Raw genomic sequence first — 27652 nt, forward strand, 5'->3', positions numbered from 1 at the left:
GCATTTTAATTTCGTGAGAGCCAAGATTCGCAAAATTATTAAAAATGCACACGAAAGTTCTTGTCTGCACTGTATGCATTGAATGCCAATGGCAGTTCACGACGATTTCATGCTGCCAAAAAGGCTGTTGGCTCCAATTCATGAAAAATTGTATGCCGCGAAGGTTTTCTTGCTGTACAGCATTTGGAATCAGGAAGTCAGAATATCTTTTCCCTTCAAGGAGTCATTTTAGGACAAAGGTTTTTTTTGAGTATCATGAAAAGTTTGAATGCTGACTTATACAAAATTGCACATTTTTGGTATGATTATTTTCAATAAGATGTGAGTGCATATCGAAGGACTTTTTAAAACGATATTTGCTCAATTTTTGATGAGACTCGATGAAATATAGGTGCAGATCACTGAGTGCTGATTCTATTGTGTAATGTGAAGACATGTTCATAAGGTTCTTGCATTCTACTATTGATTAGTCATGAAATAAAATTATATTGTGTAGTGCTCTTTTCTGAAGGATTAAATAAGTGATCATACATTCTAACTCATGTTGACAAGCAGAAAATTAAATTAAGTCAGACAGCAAAAAAAATGTCTTGCAATGAAGACAGCCTGTTTTAGAGTGAAACCACTTGTGTCTTGGACAAAGCACTAATAGTGTTGGAATATCTTCTTTGCTGCTTTAACAGGGCCTAGCGGAAAAATGTAGATTTACTGTGGGAAAGTAGTGTATCTCTGATTGTAATGCTTCAAAATGTTCGTCAGTTGTTAAAAATATTTGTTTTAAGGTCGTCTCCACGTCATTGTGTTATCTGCACACATGACACGAAGTCTTCCAACTTGATTTTGGAAGATTCAGAAGATTTTGTGTGTGTGTTTTGGGAAGATGGAGACAAAAAAGTTTGCATTGATACACGCATGTCAAAGGTATGCCTATTTCACACTTATTTTAAACCGTGGCCTAAATTTGTACCATGGTCTAAGTTTAAACCACCTTCGTGAATACGGGCCAAAGACTTTCTGGCATATTAGTACAGCATTCAAAATGAAACGTGGTTCATTTAATATGGTGCACTCGCGCAATAGCACCATGTTAATACAGTCAAACCTGTCTTAGTGACCATCTGTCTATAGCGGCCACCTGCCGTATACGACCTCTGAAAACAATTTCTTCGGAAAGAAAAAGCATGTTTTTGTCTCCCTTAGGTGGCCATTAAGGAGTTTTGTCAGAAATTTCACTTGAAATAAGACTGATGGGAATATGTCCAAGCACCAAAGTAGGCTGTAGGGGATTAGCCTAGGCCTCCAGTAATTGTCATTAGCTCTCCATAATATAACTCTGGGCTGCAACAGTTAATAGTTTCGGACTCATGTAGTCGAGGCCGAGAAACATCGGGACCATTCACAGTAACAGTTGTATACCACACGACTCCAATGTAGACAACATGTGCAAAGCTTGTGTGAGAGGTGTGTCTGATAAGGTTAAAACACAGTGCATGTACATCCCATGAATGTTGAAGGGTCTTGAGGCAGGCAGAAAAAACTGCAACATTTTGATCAGATGTGACAGGAAAAGTCATTTTCCAAAGCTGATTTTCACAGTATTGCAAGTATGGCCCCATCATGTGCAGGCATAAATTAGTTGTCCGATTTCTGATTTTTTTTTTTTCTCAAATTTTTTATTCCATGTAAATATGCATAGTATACTAATTATGCACTTGTAAAATGTCAGTTATATTTTCCATCATGACATCAATATCTTGTGTAGCATTATGCCATCCTTTATTTAGTGTTGTTATTTGACTTTTTTTTTTCAACTTCATACGGCAGAGAGAAAAGTGTACACTGCAGTGATTCTGTCGATCATGTCACTCACATTCATATTTTTTACGAAGTTAGATCTATTAATGCATTGATATAATGAGTGTTTGCTTTTATTACTGGAACACTTTGAAATCTAATTAGTGCCAGTTATGTTGGTTGACTAATTGTGCTTTAAAAAAGCATATATTATGTAATGAAAGGCGAGGCATCTTCATAAAATAAAAGGAATTTATAATTGTATTTGTACCATGTATACATCGAGTTGTGGATTTGTGTTTATCATACATTTGTATACAGCATTTTATTCCAAGTGTACAGAAGCAGTGATGTTGTAGATTAATGTACGTAATGATTGTAACTTTCTTTCAGAAGAAGCATCTCACACGCCCAATACTAATTACACAAATACAATCTTTTCAACTTCTATTAGACCAAGACAAAGTTTTGTTACACTGTATAGTTTCAAACAGTCCGAATGCCTTTATTGAGTCAGTATGCATGAAAATGGATATACATATTGTATAATACTTTCACCTGTGTCTTCAAGAGAATGATCAACGTTGCCGTTGATCTCCAGCTTGCGTAGAGTGAAGCAGCTTGACTTTATTCAGGAGACGGGTGTACTACGTTTTTTAACAGTCAAACCGCAAAAATTTCCTTGTTCACGTGAAATTTTGCAAAAAATGACCGAGAGATTACAGTTTTACCTGTAAAATCCTCTCGTACAAACAAAATCTATTCATGTTTTTTTACAACGGGGTTCACCTGTACTTGCATAGGCCTGGGATAACAAGGAATTTTCGTGACGCTTGGGTAAGACTACTGCAGCATGGTAGCAACACTGATGCCCACTGAAGCATGACCACTGCTATGGCAGCAAATTCACACTGCGTCATACTGGTGGAACTCAGACACAGAGCAGCTGCTGCATATATATATACCCATGTTGTGGTGTCACAGGAGTACTGGAAGAGAGATGCTAATGCCCAAAATGCTACCACAAAATAACACCGGTACATTGATATCTCCTGCTTTAATCGCTACTTGATATAATATGCTTTGCGTAGAAAAGGCAGATGCCTTCTGATTCCAAAAGCAAAAATGAACATGCAACCTCAACCATCTTTAAAGGTAAAATCCCTCATGTTCACCGAAAAGGGGACAGGGAGTGGGGGTTGTCAAGAAGACACTCTTTGTAGGTACATGTACATGTAAGTAACATGACACATAATTTAATTCCCATCACATTGTGAATCAAATTTGCACAAATGTTAATATTTTAACATGCGGGGACAAGAGGACATCCGTGCATTAGAAACGGAAAAGCAGAACAAATTTAGAATGATTATGTCACTTAATCTTGTACAGAGGCATCATAGATATGCACTTCTGTATGTCACAAGTGAACCACTGGGTTAATTGAGAGAACAGAAATTGGTATGAAAGAGGGATTTTACCTTTAAGACAAAAGGCTTAAAATAAATATGAAACACTTGCACTGAAACTAAATATGAAATCATCTCCTTAGCCTAATTCTTGCACCACCCACTGCAACATATACAAAGAGGTACCGGTAAATAATTTAGTAGAAAATGAATACATGCACCTACCTAAAATGACGCCATAACTAATTCTTTCGCAAGACATGATACACAGAAGCAAGGATATAAATAAAATATATACTGGCATGAGATCAGCAATATGTGTCTGTTAAGATTGAATTGACCACCACAAATGAGTTAGTGGTTTGGGTGGGACTACAGGATGTTCCTAAAGGTTGCAAAACTTCAGCATGTTGGTCAAAAGTACGCTTTAGTTGGTGCATTTATCACATTTATCTATCAAATAAATTGGCCTCCTAAATAAATTCTTGCTTTTTGCAGGATACCCTGAAATGTGCCTACACAGATACACCTTTCCGAGAGTGCCAGTATATGGAAAGGGTAACTTCAAGCAAGTATACATGTATTATATATGAAATCCCGCTGGTTTGGCTATCCATTCACAGAAATTCCAGGACAAATCTATGGCCAATTTTAATACATGCACTCATTTGCATGCATAGAGATACATGGTTAAAGACACCAATATAGTCTTGGTGCCGAATATAATTGACGGAGAACCGATTCTTTTTTGTTATCACTGATAAAAAAGGGTAATACTCCTTATATTCCTAATCATGTGGATGGGCAGCTGGAGAAAAAAAAATCATTACGACTTAATTAAGACTACATGTAATAACATGGAAGCACTATAGAATAGTATGATTAGATTTGATTACTAAGATATGATACTCCCAGACTAGTAAATCCATGGTATATAGTTTGGTCTTATCTAAACCTTAGTCATAATTGATGTTTTCTGCAGCAAATAATGATGAAACAAAGTGCAGAGCTTTGGATGCAAATACTTTCTAACATGCTCTACGAAAGATACACTCTGGTGAAAGAGAATTGTGCAATACGCAGCTAAGTAATAGCACACATTGTGTCAGTTGGGTCCCTTGAAAACACGTGACTATCAAAAACAATGACCTTTAGTTTATGTGCACAGCCACCAAGAGGTCACTGTGGTGGTCACTGTGTTGGTCACTGTGGATGCTACAAAGAAAGTGGGTCTGGAGATGCCGGGCTGTCCGAAATGACCAGAAGACCCCAAGCCAAGACTGCTGTGTAACAATTTCATCGCAGACAGTCGGCGTGGGGAGCTGTAACCTCGGCAACACAGCTGAACTCAAATTTGCATCTGAGGAGAAATCTATTAACTCCACGCATGTCTTGGCTTTATGCTAACTTGGATGTTCGATAGAATACCAAAGTAATGATGTCACAGTCTTTTGTTATAGCATGGGTTGGAACCAGATGCCAGCATAAACACTCGAGCCAGGTGAGGTTGTTTAGATCCAGTTTCCATGGTGATGAAAGGCTATGACATCACACTTAGGTGCTCTTTGGGTGCGTTTGAGCACTCTCCTAAAGCGAACTGTACCGTACTGTACCCGCGCCAGAGGAGCGCTTGAACGCTCCTAAAGTGTACCGTACCGTACTATACGGAGCCAAAAGTGGACCACTTCCCGATGTGCTCCAAAAGCGTACCAAAAGCGTACCAAAAGCGTACCATAAGTTCGCTGTAAAGCATGCGCGTATCATGCACATACATCACAATGCAAATACATCATTCTCTTTGTTCGGGACAGCTGTAAGTAGTAAAGAGCCAGGTGGATGACATTCTTGACAAACAAGCATGACCTTTTCTAAAAATAACTCATGAGGTACGCTTTCTCCACAGAGAGCGCTCGAACGCTCCAAAACTGGCACAGTTCGGTACGGTACGCTTTGGTTCAGTTCGCTTTGGTTCGCTTTAGAGCGCTCGAACGCACCCTATGATGGGAACCTGCATTTAAATCATTGTCTATTTCCAGGTCACTTGCATTGCCTGTAGCTACACATGTATACAATACCTTTAACTGGATATGGAATATGATAGTGGATACCAGTAGTTATAAAAGAGAATGAAAATACAAATGAGCTTATTAGGAGTGCAATGGGTTTAAATGTAATGCGGCAAGTAATATATTGAATGAGAATGATATCATTCAACAGAGTAAAAAATCATGATGGTAAATACATGTACTTCTGTCATCAGCCCATACCCTGTATATGGCATAAAATATCAGTTTCCAATATTCCCCCAAATCCTAAATATCATAATATGAGTCACAAGTGCATGTCTGCACAAAGTCGTACTTCTTATGAAGGTTTTACTCTCTCATTCACCATTCTTGTTCCATTTTCAATAAAAGAAAACCTCAGTCTACACATCAGTTTAAGTCTACAAATTATAAAACTGACAAAAGAACGGCTTTGTTTATTTCTTTCGAGTGATTGATTTTCCTAACCTTCATGAGAAAAACATATCACAATTTACAATACATCTATGTGCAGCACCCAGATACGAGGTCTTGCCAGGCATTACTCGACACTGACTTGGGAATGCATGGTATTTCTTGCAGGAAATGAAATACTGGTAATGGCCAGGGGTTGCATTCTCAAAATATCTAAACAAATCTGCAGTCAAACAGTGCCGTAATTTCACTAATGATGACTAGCACAGATGGAAATATGTATGAGGTGTCATTTGTAGACTCAGTTTAAAGTCTTCTCTCAAATTCATACCTCTGAATATCGGGAACAGAAACCTCTCTCTCTCTCAAAAAAAAATTAACTGTCCCACAGACACGCCTTAAATGACTATGTCCTGAAAATGTGGGTTTGAATGCAAGCATGAGCTGCATATATATGTAGTACCATCAGTTGAAAAATATGAAGTACTGAAAGGTGGATTAAGAATGAACAGGATTAGTCGCACTAAATTGCTAAATATGGATATATCCCTACTCCATACAGGCCTAATTTCCGAGGCACGGTATGAGTCAAATTAGCCAAATTACTTTCTTATTTTCGGTAAGTGGCATTCTGATTCCTTTTGGTACCCCATAACTTCTCATAAGTCACCTTCATACAAATGAAACTAATTGAGGTGATGTGCAGGTGCTAAAGTTCATATACTTCCACTTTTATGGTGGACAACAAAAATCTGACAAAGTCAATGTGGCAAAAGACTATTTTTCCCAGCCAAAATGGATTACTAGGTTGGCTTCATTAATTAGATGTGACAGCCCATGCAGACACAAACTCTAACCTACGTCAAGCATTTGATTTTTTAATGGTAGATTTATAAATCCTACAAGGATTTCGTAGGAATTCTGTTCTGCGCACATTGAATGAATTTGAATCCCTACACATAGCACTGGGAACAGAAGTTAGGTCGAGGGCAAGTCCACATTTCTTCACTTCACAGGTGTGATTTGACTGTGAAGCAAGGACATGCAATTATCCAGTCTATGATTATGCTGCTTGAGAAAGCAATGTTGCCTTCATGTGGAATAATTATGCCTTGCCCTATGGTATTAAAACAAGATTTTAAAAACTCTCGAGGTCGTAATGGCCGTGAAGCAAAGCAGGATTCAGGCTACTATGATGGGTAAGGTGCCAGTTGTGGAACCAACAGCACTGTCATCAAGCGAAGTCCGTAGCACCATGTGGATGGTCTTGTGAAATAGACCGGGGTTCCTGGCACCATCGCACAAGGAGCACTGGTGACGAGAAGAATCGGCCACTCCGGAGAAGACGTCGGCGTTTGAGTCCAACGGGGTTTCTGATTCCTCATCACTTTGGGCAAGGCGGGGGCATCTGACCTCAAATGAAGTATCGTACACGACCGACGGTTCCTGGTGACTTTGCGAGCCGTTTGCACGGTGACAGGAGTGGTTCTGAATGGGATTTCGCAGGGCGTTCCGAGTGGCAAGACTTTCTGTATCGGTGTCATAGTAGGCGACGAGGAGGGCGTGGTAGAAGGAGACCATGGCGCGGCGCGCTCTGTCGATCTGATTCCGCAACCAGTAGTCTTCGGGTTTGTGTCTGGTGAGGCACTGCCCACAGGTGGCGAAGCCATTCATGTCAGTACCAACAGAGAGGCGATGCTCCTCAGCGCAGTGTGGTGTCTGCCATGCCAAGAACCCCTCTCCAGCTGAGCGGCTACACTCCCTGCAGCTAGGGCAGGGGGTGAGGGTCTCCAAAGCCGGAAGATGTTCAGTGAGGATGGACCCTGCCTCTGACGGGACGTCGCGGGGCGGCAGCAGGATTTCGCTCTGGTGGGTGGCGACCTGGGTGCCCTTGATGGGGCGCATCCCGCCATAGACGTGGGAGTGGTTGCCCCCGTCCAGAGACATTCCGGGAATCGACGAGTGATGCTGAAGCACGAGCAGGGACCAACACAGCGTGGCGCTACACAGGGAGTACATCGCTACACAGAGCCCCAGAACCTGCCAGAGATAGAGAGTACACAGATAACACTTCCAACTAGACCACCACAACTACACTGTACAAGACTTCACAGCTATGACTCTACAACTGAAGTTTACAATAACATTAACATTTTCCATAACAAAAAAAAAAGACTTAAAACTTTTCATGGTGCTCCTGGGGATGAGATCAAAAAAGGATGTCTCATTTGAGGACAGCTGAAACTGTTATCAATCTATTCATCTTTCTGAGCTGGAAGTATCTTAGGGCAAAGGCAAAATGAAATCTACACACTGAACATTGCACTATTAGCCAACAGTGACATCCTGTGCCATGTGCGTATATACACCGCAGGCACAATATAATGGTATCTTGGTAACATTTCCAATTGTGACCGTGCACCTCAAAACGAACATAAAGTCGCACACACTGATTTTGCGTGAGGACTGAAAATAAGTGAAATGGGTCAACCTAGCCGAACTTGACTTTTTCATATTTTCTGAAAGAGCGGGTCTTCTTTTACATTATGCTAAAATTTAGTATCATAAAAAGTGTGTTTTTTTAGCAGTTTATCTCGAACATTTTTGGTAGAATAGTGTGATTTGGTGTGTCTCTAGAATCCCTTTTTCATTTCTGAAAAACCTTGTCCATACTCTTCACTTTCAACTCTAATAACTTTTGAAAGGATAGTGCTACTGCTTTGAAAGTTGGCATTACTTATGGACAGAATGTGTTAATGAGGCATACTTAGTTTCAGTTTAATTTGATAATCCTTTCATTGTTGTTACTCTGGTGGTTTACTTCCTGTTTTTTGTCCCATTCGTCGCACAGCCAGCACGGTTTGGTAAAGATTAAGCGCTTGAATAGACACTGTACTTCAGAGCCTCTTTTCTCAGTTCCCACTTTTCCTGAGTTTGTGCTTTCTTTCCAATATTTAGATAGGTTAGGAGAGTCCATTTGATTTGAGTTTACATCATTTTAAAGCTTAAAGTCTGCTCTTTCAGAATATGGTCTTAACTAAAAATTCATGACTGGCGACATTTTGTTTGTTTTAAGGTGCAGGGTCACAATTATTAAGTAAAATGTAATCCCTCATTGAGGTGCAGGAACATGACGTGCATATTTTCTGATGGATTTCTTGCACCATACACAGGTTCTTTTTATCACAATCTTGATAAACATTCATTCACTCACCACCACCACCACCACCACCATCATCACCATCACCACCACCACCACCACCATCACCATCACCACCATCACCACCACCACCATCATCACCACCACCACCATCACCACCATCACCATCATCATCATCATCATCATCATCATCATCATCATCATCATCATCATCATCATCATCATCATTTCTGAGCGAGGCTTTGCATCAGAATAATGGTACGAGAAAATGAATTATCAGGAGATAGCAAAAATTGGTAGGGAGCTTATTTTTATTCGGCGTGCTCAGTCGTAACTTGACTCCCTCCTCCACCGCAGGCCTGTACCAACCTTCACAGACTGTTCCAAGAGACTAGACAGCGTGGAATACCAGTCCGCGTGCTCCATGAGCACATTCATGTCCGAGTAGGAGAACCAGCCTCTCCGGTGGCCTTCGTTCAGGGCGATCCTTTAAAGTTGATGTTTAAGGTATACACAGTTACTGTCTTCATACACTCTGACAAAGTTTTTCGAATGATCTTTTGCAAGCATTTGACACTGGATCAGAATTTGGCAGATTTTAATGTTAAGTACTGCTGAATGACCGAAATATTCTTTTCTTTTTTAGTGCATAGTAACATCTTAAGTGGCAGATCCAGAGGAGGGCGCACCGAGCACGTGCCCCTTCTTTATTTTTTGTTAAAACAAAAGAAACAAAAAGAAAAAAGGGGGGCGTGTGCCCCCTTTAATTTTGTAAAGGCATCTCCCCTTTACGGAATTCCTGGATCCACCACTGACCTTTGAATGTATTTCAATCCCTGACAGCTTCTAAATGATTAATTTTGTCAAAATAAAGTCATTCATAACCAAAATGAATTTATAGATTACAAGAGCCATTGTATTCCAGTGAAGCATTTTTAATATCTACATCTATTCATACAATATACATTTTTTGTCAAGAGATTGAACGATAACTTTTCTAGTAATCTAGTGGGTTTTGATGTCCATGGTTAAGGGCAAGTCCAAGATAACGCGCACGTTACGTATGGGACATTCAGAGACTTTTATGACCTAAAAAATAGTGTTAATGGCCTTTGATCATATTGAACTTCATCATGGTGATTGAAATCTAGAAGAAGTATAATCCTGTAAAAAATTGAGAAAAATGACCTTGACAATTATATTCTAGAAGAGAAAATATGTGCCGTTACGTATGGGACCAGAAAAATTTTGTTTTTTTTAACTTTTTTTTCAACCTCAAAACTCTCTGAAAGTATATCATTCTACAACTTGTAACTCACTGTGATGAAAGTCACAACACTCAAGATTATCACAGGTAAGTTTCATGTCATTAGGCAAAAAGCTCTAATTACAGGTTCTAATTAAAGACAGACATGACGTGTTACGTATGGGACAGTTACGTATGGGACAGTTTGTCCCCCATTCATTTAGTGTGTGAAGAACCATTTTTATGGGTATTTTGCATAATTATTGAAGTAAAATCAGTTGAAACTACTCAAATACTGATCCAGATTGTCAAGGAAACAATATTCCCCAAATATTCACCATCATAATCATATTCAATCATATTTTTATATTTTTATGACCAACCTGGGTATGCATGCCCTTTGTCCCCCATTTGTTTAGTGTGTGGAGAACCATGTTTATTGGTATTTTGCAAAATAATTTTGCAAAATACCCATAAACAAATTTTTGCATAATTATTGAGGTGGAATCAGTTGAAATTACTCAAATACTGATCCAGATTAACAAGGGAACAATATTCCCCAGATATTTACCATCATAATCACATTCAATCATATTCTATATTTTTTATGACCAACCTGAGTATGTATGCCCTATTTTTATCAGGATAGTTACTACTGAAAAATTGAATAGTTTAAAGTGTTTACTTCCACTGATGAAGGGCAATTTGCCATTTACTTTCAATAAAAAAGAACTTGACACAAGAAATATTAAGTTCAATAAATAAGCAATACCTGCTGCGTGGAACCCCAGTGATCGAGTAGATATATGATGTCTGTCTAGCAGTCAGGTCATTGATTCGAGTCACACCTCAGTATGTATACCCATGAATTTTGTTGTGGCTACTACTGAAAACTGAATAAGGACAATTTGTGTATCACTTGCAATTAAAAAAAAAAAATCATTTTACTTTTTTTTTAAAAATATATATATATATCACAACCATTTCAAATTGGATCTCCATCACATAAACTTTGAATTCCTCTAGTCTTAGGATTTTATGCTCTTAAGTAATTCATATAATCGGTTTCCAATCATCTCTTTAAATGTTGAATACTGAATCCCCATTTCTACAAAAAACTATACCATCCCTTTAATGCTGATTTTTCATTGTGTATTTTGCCATTTTCCCTTCCCCCTTTCTGAAAATTGTTCAGTCAAGTTCATGTATTGTTTCAAGTGTCTATAACTCAAAAAGTAGCTACAATGTTGGGATCTTTTCTTCAGGATAATTGACCATTTGTGTATTGAGAGACCTTCCCAGCTAGCTACATGCATTCACATGCAATATGTATGAGGATGTCCCATACGTAACGCATTTGTCCCATACGTAACATTATTTCAATGCCTAATAAAAAATATTTCTTTTACTTTTTTTTCTTTTTTCTCTGGTATTTAATTTTGCTAAACAATAAATTAGAACTTTCCAAAAGGGCATTAAAATAACCTTAGCAATTTCAGAAAAAACCTAAAAAAATGACCTCATTTTGTTACGTATGGGACATCTCATGATAGGACACGAGCTAATTTGCATAATCATTTGCATAATCCCTAAATTTTCATACCAAGTTGAACTATGTGATGAACTTCTTATGTCCACATATTAATCAAATATCATTTGCTTTCCTTTGAATTAATATGAATTTTTATAAATGTCCCATACGTAACGCTGTGTTTCACATTTATGCAAATGAAGCCCTTGAAATTTGCATAAATTTACATAATATCATTTTTTCCTCCACGGAAATCAAAACTTCAACTCATATGCTTCAAAATGATACCAAACATGTCAATATTGAGCAAAGATGAAATTTTGCCTTCTGAGGGGACCTTATCTTGGACTTGCCCTTAACTGATATACATCAAACATTCCCTGACCAAGTGCAGTTATTGGGCATTACACATCACATAATTCTGATAGCACACATGGCCATATCACAATTCAAATACATGTATGTCCATGTTTCCGAAACAATATTACACCACAGGATGTAAAACCTCAGGCAAAATGTTCAGCAATTGGGTTTTTTAAACACAGAAGCTCAGAGCTAATACCATATTTTCATGCATTTCACACCAACCAAATTTGTGGAGACAATTTTTACCACCACAAGGAAAATGTGCATAATATGAATAGTAAAAGTGAGACAAAAGCAAGTAATGCATTCCATCATACATAGCTATGAAACTGCATTTGACACTAATAAAGCTGATGAATGACTTACCAGGTTTCCATTTGGTGCAAGAATTCGTAGAACTCATCCGGTTCGATGTACAAGTCCCAATCCTATTAGATGAACACAAACCAATGACAATTACAAAATCATGCTATCTACTCCACATCAAGGCAAAATACTTTCACTTACTTTTATATAAATTATAGATACATACGAAGAAGTATGGTACAATTGTTTATTTTTTCTTTACAGACAACAAGCTGTTCTGATTTCACTTCTATCGTCAGGACTGACTGTATGCAATCTACAAATGAGAAAAACATCTTGAGAACCTATCTTTGAAATACATATCACACATATGATCTTTGTGTAAATACACTGAGTGAAAAACACAAAACAAAATAAGTTTGTTATTCAGTTCTCAGTAGATAGATATATTCCTACCTTACATGTGAATAATTCAATGGTAATAACAATTTCACATTTACATTTTGGTGAGACATTCTTACAGAGTGGCATAAAACAGAAGAATTTCAGGCATAGACTTTAATTCTGAATTTTAATTAGATCTCATTTCTAAAATTAGACAGGTGATTTAGTGTAATGTATGTCTCTGTCCAAATTTTAAATAAACACTACGTCATTTAAAACAATCCATACAATACGACATGGCCTTTGCATTTCAGCAGTGAGCTGTGATAACTTTGATCTCATTGCTTAATATCTAATGCATTTGTCCCTGCACAGTCATAAGTACATTATATACAAAGTTCACTTGTGATACATGTACATCAGGCTCAAAAAATGATTTCCTGTGACAAACACACTGAACAGCAAACCTCGATTGCAAATTTGCATTTGGCATTGAGATGTCATATTGCTATTCGATCATAATATCTGCATTCTCATCTAACCACTGTACTCACAATCGCTTCCAGGAATTCTCTTTCAAGTTCGTTGACCCGCTTGACATCCAAATTAGCTGAAATGTAAAGAACACAGCATGAGAATCAATGATCTTTGCAGTCTTTCTTTCCTTTTGTCTTTTGCAAGTACATGTAGCAGCATAAAATGTAATGTTCATGTATTGTTCAAATAAAACAAATACTGGGAGGGCACAAACTTCCATCAGTTTCATCATTGATTTTCTGGGTATGAACATAATTTCTGTTGTGCCATGTCATTGGAAGTAGCAGAATGTTGTTTCGAGATGCTTCATCCTCAGTACGGAGTACCACAGCAACACTAAAGAAACAATATCTGAATGCAATTAGAGAACCAGGTACATTTCCTAGTGGCCAGCACATAATTCTAGGGCTTGTCTACATTTCCAAGAGCGACACTTACCACTCTCCGCCCATTCATCGCTGAAAATCTCCTCATCTTCTCCTTCATCATACAAAAACTTGGTAGCCAGCATCTGTCAATGACATCACAAGAGAATAGCACAGAGAATAAGACTAATGATTTAAAAGATTGTTAAAATATAAGTTTATTTGTTGTTGTTGTTTTTTTTAAGTTCCAAAGAATACATGTGTAGTATACGGCTGATATGTCAAATTACTCATGCCTGTGCACCAGTTACATTTAAAGGGGATGGCTAGTAACCGATCAGTGGGAATCAGTGGGAATGCTGAGGGATGATTCTTCCAATCCTTGTGGGATTCATTCAAGAGTACATAATATATCTACTGTTGTGTGAAAATTATTTGCTTCAGAACGGTCTCATATTCAAGTAATGTGCAGATTAATGCCCCGTCACTGACCAGGCACGCTAACCTGGAAACATTACGCTGCACATTACTTGAATATGAGACCATTCTGAAGCAAATAATTTTTACACAACAATAGATACATAACATACTCTTAAATGAATTCCACAAGGATTGGAACAATCATCCTCCAGCATTCCCACTGATTCCCACTGATCAGTTGCTAGCCATCCCCTTTAAATGCTGTAATGTTGCCATTTGATACAACATATTTCTATCTCATTTATCTATTCATTTACCTACTCATAGTAAATGCTGTTCCTCATTTCTTCATCTATTTATCTATCTATCTGATACTTTACAGTCACATTCTATTTATTCTCAATTCATTCCAAGAAAAGAAAATATGTTTATATAAAACATCCTGTTATGCATAAGGTCTCACTCAGGAATACAGAAAAGAGTAGGATGTTCTAGAATCAAAATGCACTTCAGTGTAGAAAATAAGCCTACCATTGAGACAAGAAACAGTTCAGTCGAGGTCACTTTATTCAGGTAATCAGATTTCCGTTGCTTCAGTCGACGGGCGTACATCATTCCCAACACGGAAGACGATGGGTTGACCTGGCCATTACTGGAAAAAAAAAAATGGAAGAACAAGATGATCATTCATCCATGTGTGTTGAAATAACCATACACATCCACGCATGCTTTCGTGACCATACACATCCATGATACATTAACAATGTATTTAAGTCCCTGAAAATTGCATACTTTAATACCAAACTATTGGGTAATAGAATACATTTAACAATGACAAAATTAAAATCTGCTAAGTTACTGCTGTACTGGGGTATGCACTTATAACAGAGCTTACACTTCCCCGACTCACAAAATTCTCTATTTGTGACCCTGCACCTCAAAACAAACAAAAAGTCGCCAGACATGAATTTTTAGTTAAGACCATATTCTGAAAGAGCAGACTTTAAGCTTTAAAATGATGTATAATTCAAATCAAATGGACTCTCCTAACCTATCTAAATATTGGAAAGAAAGCACAAACTCAGGAAAAGTGTGAACTGAGAAAAGAGGCTCTGAAGTACAGTGTCTATTCAAGCGCTTAATCTTTACCAAACCGTGCTGGCTGTGCGATGAATGGCACAAAAAACAGGAAGTAAACCACCAGGGTAACAACAATGAAGGGATTATCAGATTCTGAAATTAAACTTGCCTCATTAACACATTCTGTCCATAATTAATGCCAACTTTCAAAGCAGTAGCACTATCCTTTCAAAAGTTATTAGAGTTGAAAGTGAAGAGTGTGGACAAGATTTTTCAGAAATGAAAAAGGGATTCTAAAGACACACCTAATCACACTATTCTACCAAAAATGTTCGAGATAAACTGCTAGAAAAACACACTTTCCTGCCCGTTTTATGATACCAAATTTTAGCATAATGCAAAAGAAGACCCGGTCTTTCAGAAAATATGAACAAGTCAAGTTCGGCTAGGTTGACCCATTTCACTTATTTTCAGTCCTCAGGCAGATTCAGTGTGTGCGACTTTATGTTCGTTTTGAGGTGCACGGTCACATTTAAACCTGCATGGAAAATGAGGTCAGATATTCTCCAAATGGGCTAAAAACATCCGGGTACCACTATCCTACCCTTCCTGATGACAACTTTGTATGTGAAATAGATTATTAGAGAGACACATAATCTTACCGATTGAATTTTGCAACATGACGACGGGTAAACGTTCCAAGATTTTTCTCAGCAGCGTTTTGGAAGAGGTCCACAGCAACGTCTGTGAGATTAAAAAGACAAGGCAAAAAAAAAAAGGTTCCAGTGTATGCATAAATGGTATTACCAAAATAAAAACAAAACATCAAGCAAAACTTGTTTTCACTGTCATTGCTGAAGAAAATAGATAAATGCATGAGACCAAGGTGGTCTAGCACTTATCTTAAGGAAGCCCTGTTTTTAGGCAGGGTTTTTATGGACTACCAAAATGAATAACAAACTTCAACTCTGTGTAAGTCAAATCTATTCGGAATCCACTTTGACTTGGGCAATACTGAACTTAGACTGATGTCATTACTCCATATTTCGGCTCAAGAATTTTCTTGAACTTTCACTTTGTGCAGCTTTCACTTGTGTGCATCTTCAACGTGTGCAGAGTTGACTCTGGTTGTTCAATCATTTACAGTAAAGATACTATTTTCCTCTTGACCGATCTATCAGTCAGTCTATGGTTGGCATGGCAGTTGTAAATATTCTGTATGTATGTACTCTGTGTATATCAAAAACACTACCTTCAATAGTCTCATGTTCCATCATCAGGGTTGACTGTGCAGACTTCCCTGAAGGATGTTTTGCTCAATCTAGCTGATTATATATTTGTAATTTACAAGATGTCTCAAAACTTCATTTGTGACCGGCGACAACGGTTTCATGCAAAAGTCGCAATAGCAAATTTCCTCCTAGGCGGAGTACAAAGATCTTTACCATTATTTTTGCCGATTTGGGTCTTTAGCAGAAATCGAATCTTTGATATGTTTTCTACATCTACACTAAATTTCGTAGCATAAGACTACGTTCTTCCTATCGAAAATGGAATTTTAAGCACCCTTTGTTGGATCGCACTCGTCAGTTTCGAGCTTCTTTCGAACGCCGCGCCAATATCCCCAGCGTTGCTACGGCGCAAGGTCTCGCATGCGATTGGCTGGTGCGTCGCGCACATTTACATAATTCGGCTTTCGGAGACACCAGCTGCAGCGTTTGGGGAATGCTTTGTCCACGCGTGCATGTGATTACATGCTCCATTGTTCTTGCTATAGTGGTTTATACGCTGTAGTGCGTGCTCTTCGTTTGGCTTTCTATCCAAACTCTTCTACCGCAATGTTCGACAACGGAAGTGAAACAAATATCATGTACGTAGCACGACATAATCGTGTGAAAAGAAAAAAAACACAATAGTCTACTTGTACATGTGGTAAAAATTATGACAGCAGACTGACTCAAGGGAAGGTAGATGAGAGGAAAGGAGAGGTCACATGAAACCAGTTATATTCAAATACTACACATCAAGATCGCACGAAACTAACGAGTCGTGTTTGTTTGTTTTAATATAATTAACACCACCAAACAAGGCAACATATGCACGGCTTGTAATAAGTAAAACAAACAGGAAGCGTGACCTTTGCCAGCACTGTCATTTATCTGCCTTCAAAAGGGTCGGCAACGATAAAGTCAAATCAACAACAATGAAAACGCGATTTGTAAATGTGTGGATTCTCCACCCGCTCCTGTTACATGCACATGGTCATGGCGTGTGGATGCCATTGCATAATGCGTGCACCATACACATGTACACCATACGTGCAATTATCGTATCCGCCATCTTGAAAGACGTAATGGTAAAACAAACCCGAGCGAACTGCATTGTTTTTCGGCTCCATACGCTGAGCTGCTAGGAAGGGTGCCCGGGAAATTTGACTCTCTCAGTGAGCCAATCAGAAGGCGATGCGGTTGCTAGAGGCGGAGCTTAACATCGATTGGCACCATCGTACGGATGGGTGATTCTCACCTCGCATCGCCGCTCGGACATTGTCTTTGAGAAAGTGGTGAATCTTCAAAGCCCGTTTTCTCGCAATTTTGTCAGGCTAAAAACTTAAAAAGTGCATTACTAATTCGCTTTCCATGCCCACTTACGGTGCCGAAGAATGCAAGTGTTTTATATCAATGCAAAGCTTAGGAAATGGGCAATGTGATTCAGTGAAAAAATGAATTTTCAAAATGCCCGACTTTTGCCTGAAACCGTTGTCGCCGGTCACATTTGTTTTCTAGAAGTATACAAATGATGCACAGGATAGAGTGCGTTAGTGGAGGCGTATAGTGCACTCGAGGGTATTTACAATTGTGAAACATGCACGAGGAGAAGCCGAGTGCATGTTGCACTACATTGTAAATACCCGAGAGTGAGCTACGCCTCCACTAACGCCACGAAATAATCCTGTGCATCATTTGTTTTATAAAATGGGTCGAAAATTCGAAAACTAACAGCATTTTCAGCGTTTTTCATGTACCTTTGTGGGTCAAGATGTCCGAAGATGTTCGTCCCAAACATTTACGCACGTCGCACTCGGAAATCCCGCACATACAGTATAAGTATGATGGGGGGTTGGGTTTCCGGACACTTAAGTTCCCGCATGAAAACTTACTTATTTTACATAGAATATGCACCCTTTACCATAAAGACTTGATATAGACTCCTCATATAGGCCTACTAGCCAACATACTCTGAAAACGGTGTGAGAATTAACCTGCTAAATCGTTGGATTTGCCCTTCAAAGTGACTCCATGTACGCGTCCTTTCCCACAACGCTTGGTCTACTGTACTGTACAAAGTGTACGTATTACAGTAGAGTATACTGTTACGGTCCCAGAGTTAGGCAAATTGGGACTCCACTTGAAAGTTGGTAGGGCAAGTCTTATGGGCGGACACATTAACTGAGAACATTGTTTGTATCTGTGGTTCTTCCTTTCCCCTTACCACGGACGAGCCCCCTAGAGTTTATCACCCCCAAGTAGACTCCCTGTCCCCAGACCAGACCACAAATGGTCGTTGGTAACGGTCACTGTAGAAGACAGTCATTGTATACAAGAAGGTGATGAATGATGCTTTGATAATGTAAGAAATTAAGAGTGAGTGTTGAAGAGTATATCTTGGGACGCTGACTGGAGTAAAAGGCAGTCTTGGAATGAGCACTGGCTTGTCATAGTCATGTAATCTTGCGAGCTCGAATAAAAGACTACTTTTGAGACATGAACCATCGGAATGACTGGTTGCCTGGTTTCTTCTTGTGTACGTCCTTTAGAGTTTAACTCTGTCTTGGGTACCAACTCGGCGGTCCCAACAATGGTGGCAGCGGTAAAGCAGTGATTATTTAATTTCGGGAAGACGCCATATCGAAGCGACATGGCAAGTTTGCATGTTGTGAGGAAGGGAGGAGCTAGGACAAGGCAATAGCCGGCGACTTGCTTGAACTATGATTACCAGTATGAGATTTGCTAAATAACTCTCAACTCAAGGACATTGAACACGATGAAGGCCCTAACTCTCATTCTGTTGATGGCATCAGTAGCTCTTGTAGCAGCCCATGCCCACAAGCGAATGAAATTATCGGAAAAAGGATCAATGGTTATCGCAAGTGTTTTCTCTGACACTGTGATCAGACAAAAGGAGATGGGGAGACATGGCCTTCCTGGGAAAACATTACCAAAGTCAACACAGAACTCTTCCTCTCTTGGAAGTCATTTGAAAGCATTTGGATATGATGGTAGCAAATTCAACTTCGTCATCAAGGATTTCATGATCCAAGGCGAGGACGTCAGTCATGGAGATAGCACTGATGGAGGCAAGCTAGTGGCGACGGGTTCGATGATGACAACAACTTCTGCTGAGCTACTTCAAGTCTGGTTGCTGAGTATGGCAGGCGCTGGCAGGAACATGGACGGATCATAATTATCATAACTTCATCATCGCGACTAAGGATACATCTTTGTTGGACAGGGAGCACATCATCGGATAGACCCGGCACATATCACCATGGCAACGAGGATGCAGCGACCATATACGACCATCCACATGACTACCGACTATGAGTGCGACAGAGAATCAAGACAGCCAAGAATCGAACACTGGGGCCAAGAATATACCTCATACAGGCACATGAAGGTCTAACATTGGACTCGGGAACTGGTATTGTTTGTGCTCATTCTCCGTCAATTATTGTTTGGACCAAAAAGTTATTGTCATTATGTTTCACATCATTATACACTCAACCCTGGTGTTGTAGCTTAACTGCACACATATCTTTAATGCAAGAAAACATTTGTGGGGTTCCTTTCGTTCTATGACTGTGTGCTATTGTCAGTTTATGTTAGTTTTCGATATTCTGTAGAAACTGCATGGAAGATTGCGCATAAGGTTAAAAATGAAATATGGTGAAATTGGCACGATGAAGATGAAATTGAAACCCACTGGTCAGGGTTGTCAATAAGATGATGATGAAGGTGCCTAACATGAAGAATAAGAGGAATAATTCAATGATGCGCATTGTTGTTCTAATGTGTACGTTGTTAGTGGTAACTTGCCCTGCGACTCCGACAAAGTCGCCATAGCTGAAATTTTCAGGCAGCAATGATCCAACTTGTAACAGCATACATATAGGAATAAAGCGAAAGTTTATCGAAAACATAGCGAGAGGAGTGTTTACACAGTTTAAGTGGAGTGTAAGTCTTTCATGTCGATCACACAAAACTCTGGAAGATAAGCATTAATCGATCACCGTTGATCACGGTTTGGCAATAGTTGAAAACTTTTCCTGATTTCTAACGAATGTTGTGGGTGTAAGGAGGCTATATTGCCCTGCGTCTCAGAAAAAGACGCCTCGCTGGATTGAATTTCAGGCAGCAATTGGTTCCTGATCGTACGAAATTTGTTAGATAATGGCCGAAGTTGCTTTATTTGTCGTAACACGTAAACTGAACGATTTGTTAGTAGAAAGATAAATAATGTTCAGCTGTTTGTGATTAGACAGATTAAGTCTCAGCCAAAAGTGGTCCACCACGACAGATTGAAGCAGTACAACCTTAGCAATAACTTTCCAGATTTGGTTCCCAAAGTACAAGTACACGTAGAGGTTCGCAGTATTTCATTTGATTTAAGCTTATATTTGTGTGTATACTTGTAAATAGAGTTGTGATTGTCAGTCGGCTCTGATGAACAACGTTTTAACTTTGTTTTAGCTTAGATCATGCCAAAGTACTGCAGAAAGACTATGAGTGATGGAGAACTGTAAGGAGAACTAACGCGTTGGTTTTATTGGCTCTCCCTCCCTTCGCGTGCCCATTGCACACATTTTTTTTTCTCTCTCAGTCAATGGACTACAAAGGGTCACAAAGGCCATGGCAAATGTTTTACGATGTTTGGAGGATTTCTTTTTTTTTTCTTTCTGCCGCCTCTGATTGTTGTGACTGGCCATTATCGTTGCGTTATGTGATTGTGGACGCTGTAAGAATGCATTTTTGTTTACTGCTTGATTAATGTCTTTTCGGTGACTAAGATACTGTAGTAGTATTGTAGTCATGATCGCTGTATGTGTCATGAGAACAGTAAGTCCTGTTCAAAATGTTTGTTGTGTATTTTTTTTCAATACCTACAGCCAATAAGCGATGTATAATTCAGGAGCCTACAGGAAAACGAACATGTATCCATCTCTTTTTTTTTTTTTGCTTTTGTTGTTGTTGAGGCAGTCTTTTTCCCCTCTCTTCCCCCTTTCTCTCCCTTTCTACTTCTAACTCTGTCTCCCCCATTCTCTATGTAAATAGGTGCTTCTTCAACTCGCTCATTAGCTGTGCCATTTTTTTTTCGCATTGTGATTATATGAATGTGATTTGACGTTTTTACCAATGCTGTGTTGTATGTTAAAAGAAATCGTCTTGCCTTTGTTTGATTATCCATCTTGTAAAATGGATGGTACAGGCATTCTAGTTTACAAACCCTGATGGAGGTGCTCCGTATTGTGTATTAGTACAGTCTTTTCTTTTAATTGTTTTTATTGCAAAGACGCTGCTCCCTTCCTTTCCTCGGATTTTTCAATGTATTCTTCACCAATTCATCTCACTCTGTTTGTATTTCTATCTCTCGTTCAGTTCTTCCACTTCTTTGCTCTCTTTGCTGAAAACCATCCTTTTCTTTATTGTAGCAGCACTATTATAATTTGCTGATGTGTTTCATTTTGTTTTAGCTTGGGCACGAGCGTTGTTACAATGTAGAGTTACTCGTTTTGTTGATGTACATACAAACTGTTGTTACTGATGCGCATGACACATGTTGGATACTTCGAGTTTTTATTTCGGAGAAATGGGTTTCCCCATTAATTTTACCGCTCAGCTCCCTCCGCTTCTCTCCCTTCCTTTCCTCTAGCTCCCCTCCTCTGTTTCTCTCTCTCCTGTTCCTTTCTCAATGTTTTTCCTCTATTGAGCATTTGATTCGTCCACAAAGGGTGCGTTCACTGACCAATCAGAGTAGCTAATTCCACTCTCCTTGGCATGAGCCTGCACAGGATAGGAGGTTACATGAGGTCAGACTTGAGGCATGTGCCTGCTCCATAAACTTGGGAAAGATAACTCTGAGATGTATTTTGATAATGTCCAGCTACATAATTCCGTCATCTGCATGGTTTGTGCCCGACTTCTGGTCTGAGTAATAGATAAGGAATTCTAGTAGGCGGGTGACCATAGACGGTCGGCACCTGTCTGCACTGTCTATCATGCATTTGGTGTGGTCATTATTATGTTGTTTTTAAAGTGATTTTGTTTCCTGTCTCCAATAGGGGAGATGTAATTCCGTGCCATTTTTTCTTCAGCCGGTGTTAGTGCTCTTTGTTTCATTTTCCAGTTTGTTGTTAAATATCATGAAGTGTGAGTATGTGTAAGCTTATACATGTACGTAGAATAGTTAGTATAGATTTTCGTATCTGTTGTCAGAGTTAGCATAGATTTTTATGAAACATATGTCTCTCTTGTATTGGGGTCATTGTGTCTCGACTTCTTTTCTGTTCCCTTTTTTTCAAAACTTTTGGAGTAGGTTCGTCAATGTTTAAAAAAAAAACAAACATATTTCGTTATGATTTGACATTTATTTACAATTTCATTTAATTGGAAGGTTCTTTGGGGTCAAAAATTTGATGTATCGTTAACACATTTCTCTCTCGCATTCTGGTATTGCGGACAATACCTCTTTTTCAAAGGGGGGAAGAGTGTTACGGTCCCAGAGTTAGGCAAATTGGGACTCCACTTGAAAGTTGGTAGGGCAAGTCTTATGGGCGGACACATTAACTGAGAACATTGTTTGTATCTGTGGTTCTTCCTTTCCCCTTACCACGGACGAGCCCCCTAGAGTTTATCACCCCCAAGTAGACTCCCTGTCCCCAGACCAGACCACAAATGGTCGTTGGTAACGGTCACTGTAGAAGACAGTCATTGTATACAAGAAGGTGATGAATGATGCTTTGATAATGTAAGAAATTAAGAGTGAGTGTTGAGGAGTATATCTTGGGACGCTGACTGGAGTAAAAGGCAGTCTTGGAATGAGCACTGGCGTGTGATAATTATGTGATCTTGCGAGCTGGAATAAAACACTACTTTTGAGACATGAACCATCGAAATGACTAGTTGCCTGGTTTCTTCTTGTGTCCCTTAGAGTTTAACTCTAACTGTCTTGGGTACCAACTCGGCGGTCCCAACAATACGTACGTCACACATGTTATGCACAAGGGAAGAAAGGCCGGCCGGCCGGCAGCCCGAACTAGAACAAGTTGTTTACAGGATTGACAGCGCATATGCATGCAATTCAAAGGAGCCGCCGCGCGCACAGACGATCGGCAATAGGATTTTACACGCAGTGCAATGGGACTAGAATAAAGGAAGCACACGTGACTCATTTCAGCGCTTCCTATTGGCTACATTCTTGAACCCATTTTATAAATAAATATTAAAGTACCTAAATGGTGCAAAAGACACTTTATCTGTTGGATTGTACATCTGTATCCCTGTATACAGACTCTTCAGGATATTTACCTGCAACAGGGAGTGAGATTCCTTCCACTCCCTTCCCTAGGTATAAAGTGTTGCGGAACCGTTTCTCCAACTCTGCATGCACTGGTAGATGCTGTTGAGAAAACGGAAGTGGGGAAGAAACAAAATAAAGTTTCAGTTTTCAAACGTGCAATCAAGGTAATTTAGGTAATTCAAACTGTCTTCTCACTATTGTAAACAGCTTACACTTGCTGGGAGAATGTGATAATTTGTCATTTTATACTGCTTGCTGTAGCTCCTCTAGTTCTACCGCCCATTTGTACTTTATAGCTGTTTCTTCTTCTTCTTCTTCTTCAAAATACTCCTCAATGTTCCATCTGGAACCAAGTGAGGAGGAAATAAATATATTAAACATGTAAGCAATTTTAGTTTAAGTCCCTACTGACTGTGTGTCCACTTCATGTTGTGCAAGGTTTATCAAAACTATATAAAAAATAAAATAAAAAACTACACACATTAAGACTAAAAAGAGCAGGAAAACAAGAATTGCAGCCCCACTTTTTTGCTAGAACTCCAGGCAAAAACTAAACGGACCAAAAAAAAAAAAAAAAAAAGGGAGACAAAAATCTGGTGAAAAAAAAAAATCAAAAAATCAAAACATATTCGTGGTGAATCATTATCAACCTTGCCCCCCCCCCCCCCCCCCCCCCCACCCCCACTTCTTCGGTCCTGCAGCTGCATACACTGCTGCAGCCCCTGTTCAGTAAATAATTAATACCAAGTTAGATTGCACTTGATATGTAAAAAAAGGATTTCTGACCAGATAGTAGAATAACTCTAAATCTACACATGACACAAGGAATTTAACCTGTCCTGTTCATCATTGACATTGTTCGTCATCGTGGTCCCATGATGTGCTGTGTTGACTCGCCGCAGCGCAGCCGGGCAGCCGGGCTAGTCACACTCACAGATTTGTTGGAATGTTGAAATACAATTCATCCCCCCCCCCCTCCCCCCCCACACACACACACATGATTACTGACAATATTGTAACACAACCGCAAACACAAAGAGGACTGACTCACAGTTTGTCACTGTCTGTAAAATGGAAAAGAACATGCTTCATGTACATACTCCAGGCCGTGTGTAGGCCTACAGTAAACTACGGTACGTCGGAATAATTCACAACAGTCCTCACTCCTTTCACCATGTTCACCCTCAGTCCTTTCCTACGACTGACTTCTACTAAGGCCTACATTTTTAAACTTTTACATGCATCTGTTGTCATGAATAATCACCACGTTCCTCCATGCACACCACAGCAACGAACATTGCCATTGGTCATTGCGCGGGTACGTGAAACCATTTGGCATCAAAAACTAAATCAACAATGGGGTTGGTAAGGGCGTGGATATTTAGATCGAATTCAAGAAAGACTTTCGAGACTCATTAGGAAATAAAGCAGAGAAAACTCACCTCAAAGTCTTCAAAATTCTCTGCGTCTTCTTCAAGACGCCTAAGGCTTGCTAAAAACTCCATATTTAAGCAAAATTACGTGTCAGTTCATCGTGGTAACGGCAGGGCCACCATACCGTATGTCTTCCTTACTTGCGAAATGAATATCGCCGCCAACGGTTGGGTTGGCATGTTTGTTGAACTCTCCTCGCTCGCTCGTCGTCGCGTCGCTAGCTCGGAAACTAGTCTCAAGTCGCAAACCGATAATCTTTCAGCCGAGCCAGCCTCGCTCTCCATGTTGTCCTAGAATCTAAAACTGCAACGGTATTCTCGAGGGGTAGGCCCAAAACTTCTTCATATATTACTTACTACTACTACTCACCATTCCTTGCACCCATACAGTTTGGCCCAGAACCAGAAGGACTGAAAAAAAAAGAGACTTTGTTCACTCGCCGTGTAAACTTGAAAAAATGTCTGCGAGTCAGACTAAACGAAAGTCACTGCGGCCGAAAAATATCGAAACAGCAAATTTCCACGAAACGTACTCAGAATATATTTCTTTGTTTGTTGCAATTGGATGATAATGAAAAATGTGCATAGGTGTAAAACACCAACGTCCTTTCACCGAAAGAATAATGTGAATGTCTCATGAAAGCAATATGCCAAGCATTTTTTTTTTTTTTTTTTTAAATAGAAAGAGGGGAGGAGGGTGTGTCTTGCGGGAATGGAATCTTAATTGATGATGAAGATGATGATGATGATGATGATGATGATCCACAGCATTCGTATACCACCATATATATCTGAGGAAGAAAAATCCAAAATTATTGGAGTGAGGTGTAGGGAAAAAGAAGTATAGGGCCTAGTAATAATGTGATAGAGAATTTAAGTTTTAATGTGAATAATTGTTCTTGATGGGTAAAGAGACGATGGAGAGTAGATGGGATCATGCCCACTCTAAAACCATCCAGGTCAAAACTGACCCGAAAAGGGTATGTTGGTGTCACTCCGTTCCAAGTCAAAAATGACTTGGAGTTTGGTCATGAAGACCCGGAATGGGGTCACCCTGACCCAATTCATGACTCTGAATGGGGTCATATCTGACCCCATTCCTTGTCATTTCTGACCCGGAACGGAGTGTGACCCCAACAGACCCTTTTCCGGGTCAGACTGACCCGGATGTTTTTAGAGTGCATGATACGTGCATTGGACTCTGTGGCCCGTTACATAAAACTTACCGTTGAATTTCAATGGTAACTACCGTCAAAATTAGGCGTCACAGCCAATCAGCATCAAGGATTATGAAATTTACCGCTAATTTGAAGACTTACCGCTAGAAAGGAGCGGTAAGTCCAGCGGTGTAAGGGTTTTATGCAACAGGGCACTGGTTGTATGATATTATCGCTTGCCTATCACCATTTTAGGATTATAAATGTCTGTTAACTGTCTTATTCTGTCTAAGAAGTCGATTATGCATTTTTACAAGTTGTTTCGATTTGCTTCATCATTTTGAATCTTAGTCTGTTACTTATGTCGCATATTCACGTTTTGTTTTTGTTTGGCTTTGAGTTTTGTTTTCAGGTCTGTGAATTTAGCTATGCAGTGGGTCTTAAAATGGAATTTCAGTGCAGTTAGTCTGAAAAGAAGGAGAGAAATTTTCTCAACACAACAATTAACATTTTGATTAGATTTAGGTGAAAAGGAAGGCTTATATAATACGACATTTTGAATTTTCCCTATTCACACTCTTAAAACATCCGAGTCAGAACTGACCCGGAACTGGGTCCCGTTGGGGTCACACACCGTTCCGGGTCAGAAATGACGAGGAATGGGGTCAGATATGACCCATTCAGAGTCATGCATTGGGTCAGGGTGACCCCATTCGGAGTCTTCATGACCAAATTCCAAGTCATTTTTGACCCGGAATGGTGTATGACCCCAACGGACCCAGTTCCGGGTCAGTTCTGACTCGGGTTTTTTTTAGAGTGCAGGAACACTTTGAACAGTCAATGAATATGCAAATACACTATACACTACAGGTGAGGTAATTATGTCATTCCCTCACAACTTGCTATAGTTATACAGTTGTACATATAAAACTTTTACTTTTCCACCTTTATATCATTCAAATGCAATTATGCTCCATTCTCAAATCCTGATTCATCTGTACTCACCATTATTCTGAAGTTTTTCATCCAGGTGCAGGAATAATATCATGTTTTACACTTTATCAACGGAAACATTGAATTTTCGTCACTTTTTTTTTTGTACAGAGTGATCGAGTGCATGTAAGTGGAAAGTTGAGAGGTAACGCGATATATCATAGCTCACTCAAATATATTCATATTAACTGTTCAAAAACTGTTCTGCAGGCGAACATGCGGGCGAACATGCGGGCTTCAAAATTTTTAATTACTTCCCTAAATAAGCTCTATTCAATCTGGTCAATTTCACTGTTATTCTTGTAATTCTCTTCAGTCTTATACAACATTTTTTTTCTTTTATATACAACCAGACGCTTACAACCGGACTGGAATTCTTACTATGTCGAGATATGAAGGATCTATGTACTTGAACACATGCCTTAAAAAAAGCAA

General features: G+C 39.3%; 1 protein-coding gene across 1 annotated transcript; it reads right to left on the minus strand.

Annotated features, from left to right (window-relative positions):
- Positions 1–6805: 6805 nt before the first annotated feature.
- LOC139745325 (protein CNPPD1-like) lies at positions 6806–25204 on the minus strand. The gene is made up of 9 exons (XM_071655726.1): positions 25077–25204; positions 23643–23733; positions 15720–15801; positions 14509–14629; positions 13631–13703; positions 13210–13265; positions 12332–12393; positions 9192–9309; positions 6806–7702 (listed from the first exon to the last, which is right to left on the minus strand). Exons 1-9 carry the CDS (start codon positions 25137–25139, stop codon positions 6845–6847), a joined length of 1524 nt encoding a protein of 507 aa, XP_071511827.1. The 5' UTR covers positions 25140–25204; the 3' UTR covers positions 6806–6844.
- Positions 25205–27652: the final 2448 nt, after the last annotated feature.

Source organism: Diadema antillarum, unplaced genomic scaffold (genome assembly GCF_040938485.1).
Source record: "Diadema antillarum isolate AM-2024a unplaced genomic scaffold, OU_Dant_1.0 seq00001253_RagTag, whole genome shotgun sequence".
Taxonomy (NCBI): Eukaryota; Metazoa; Echinodermata; class Echinoidea; order Diadematoida; family Diadematidae; genus Diadema; species Diadema antillarum.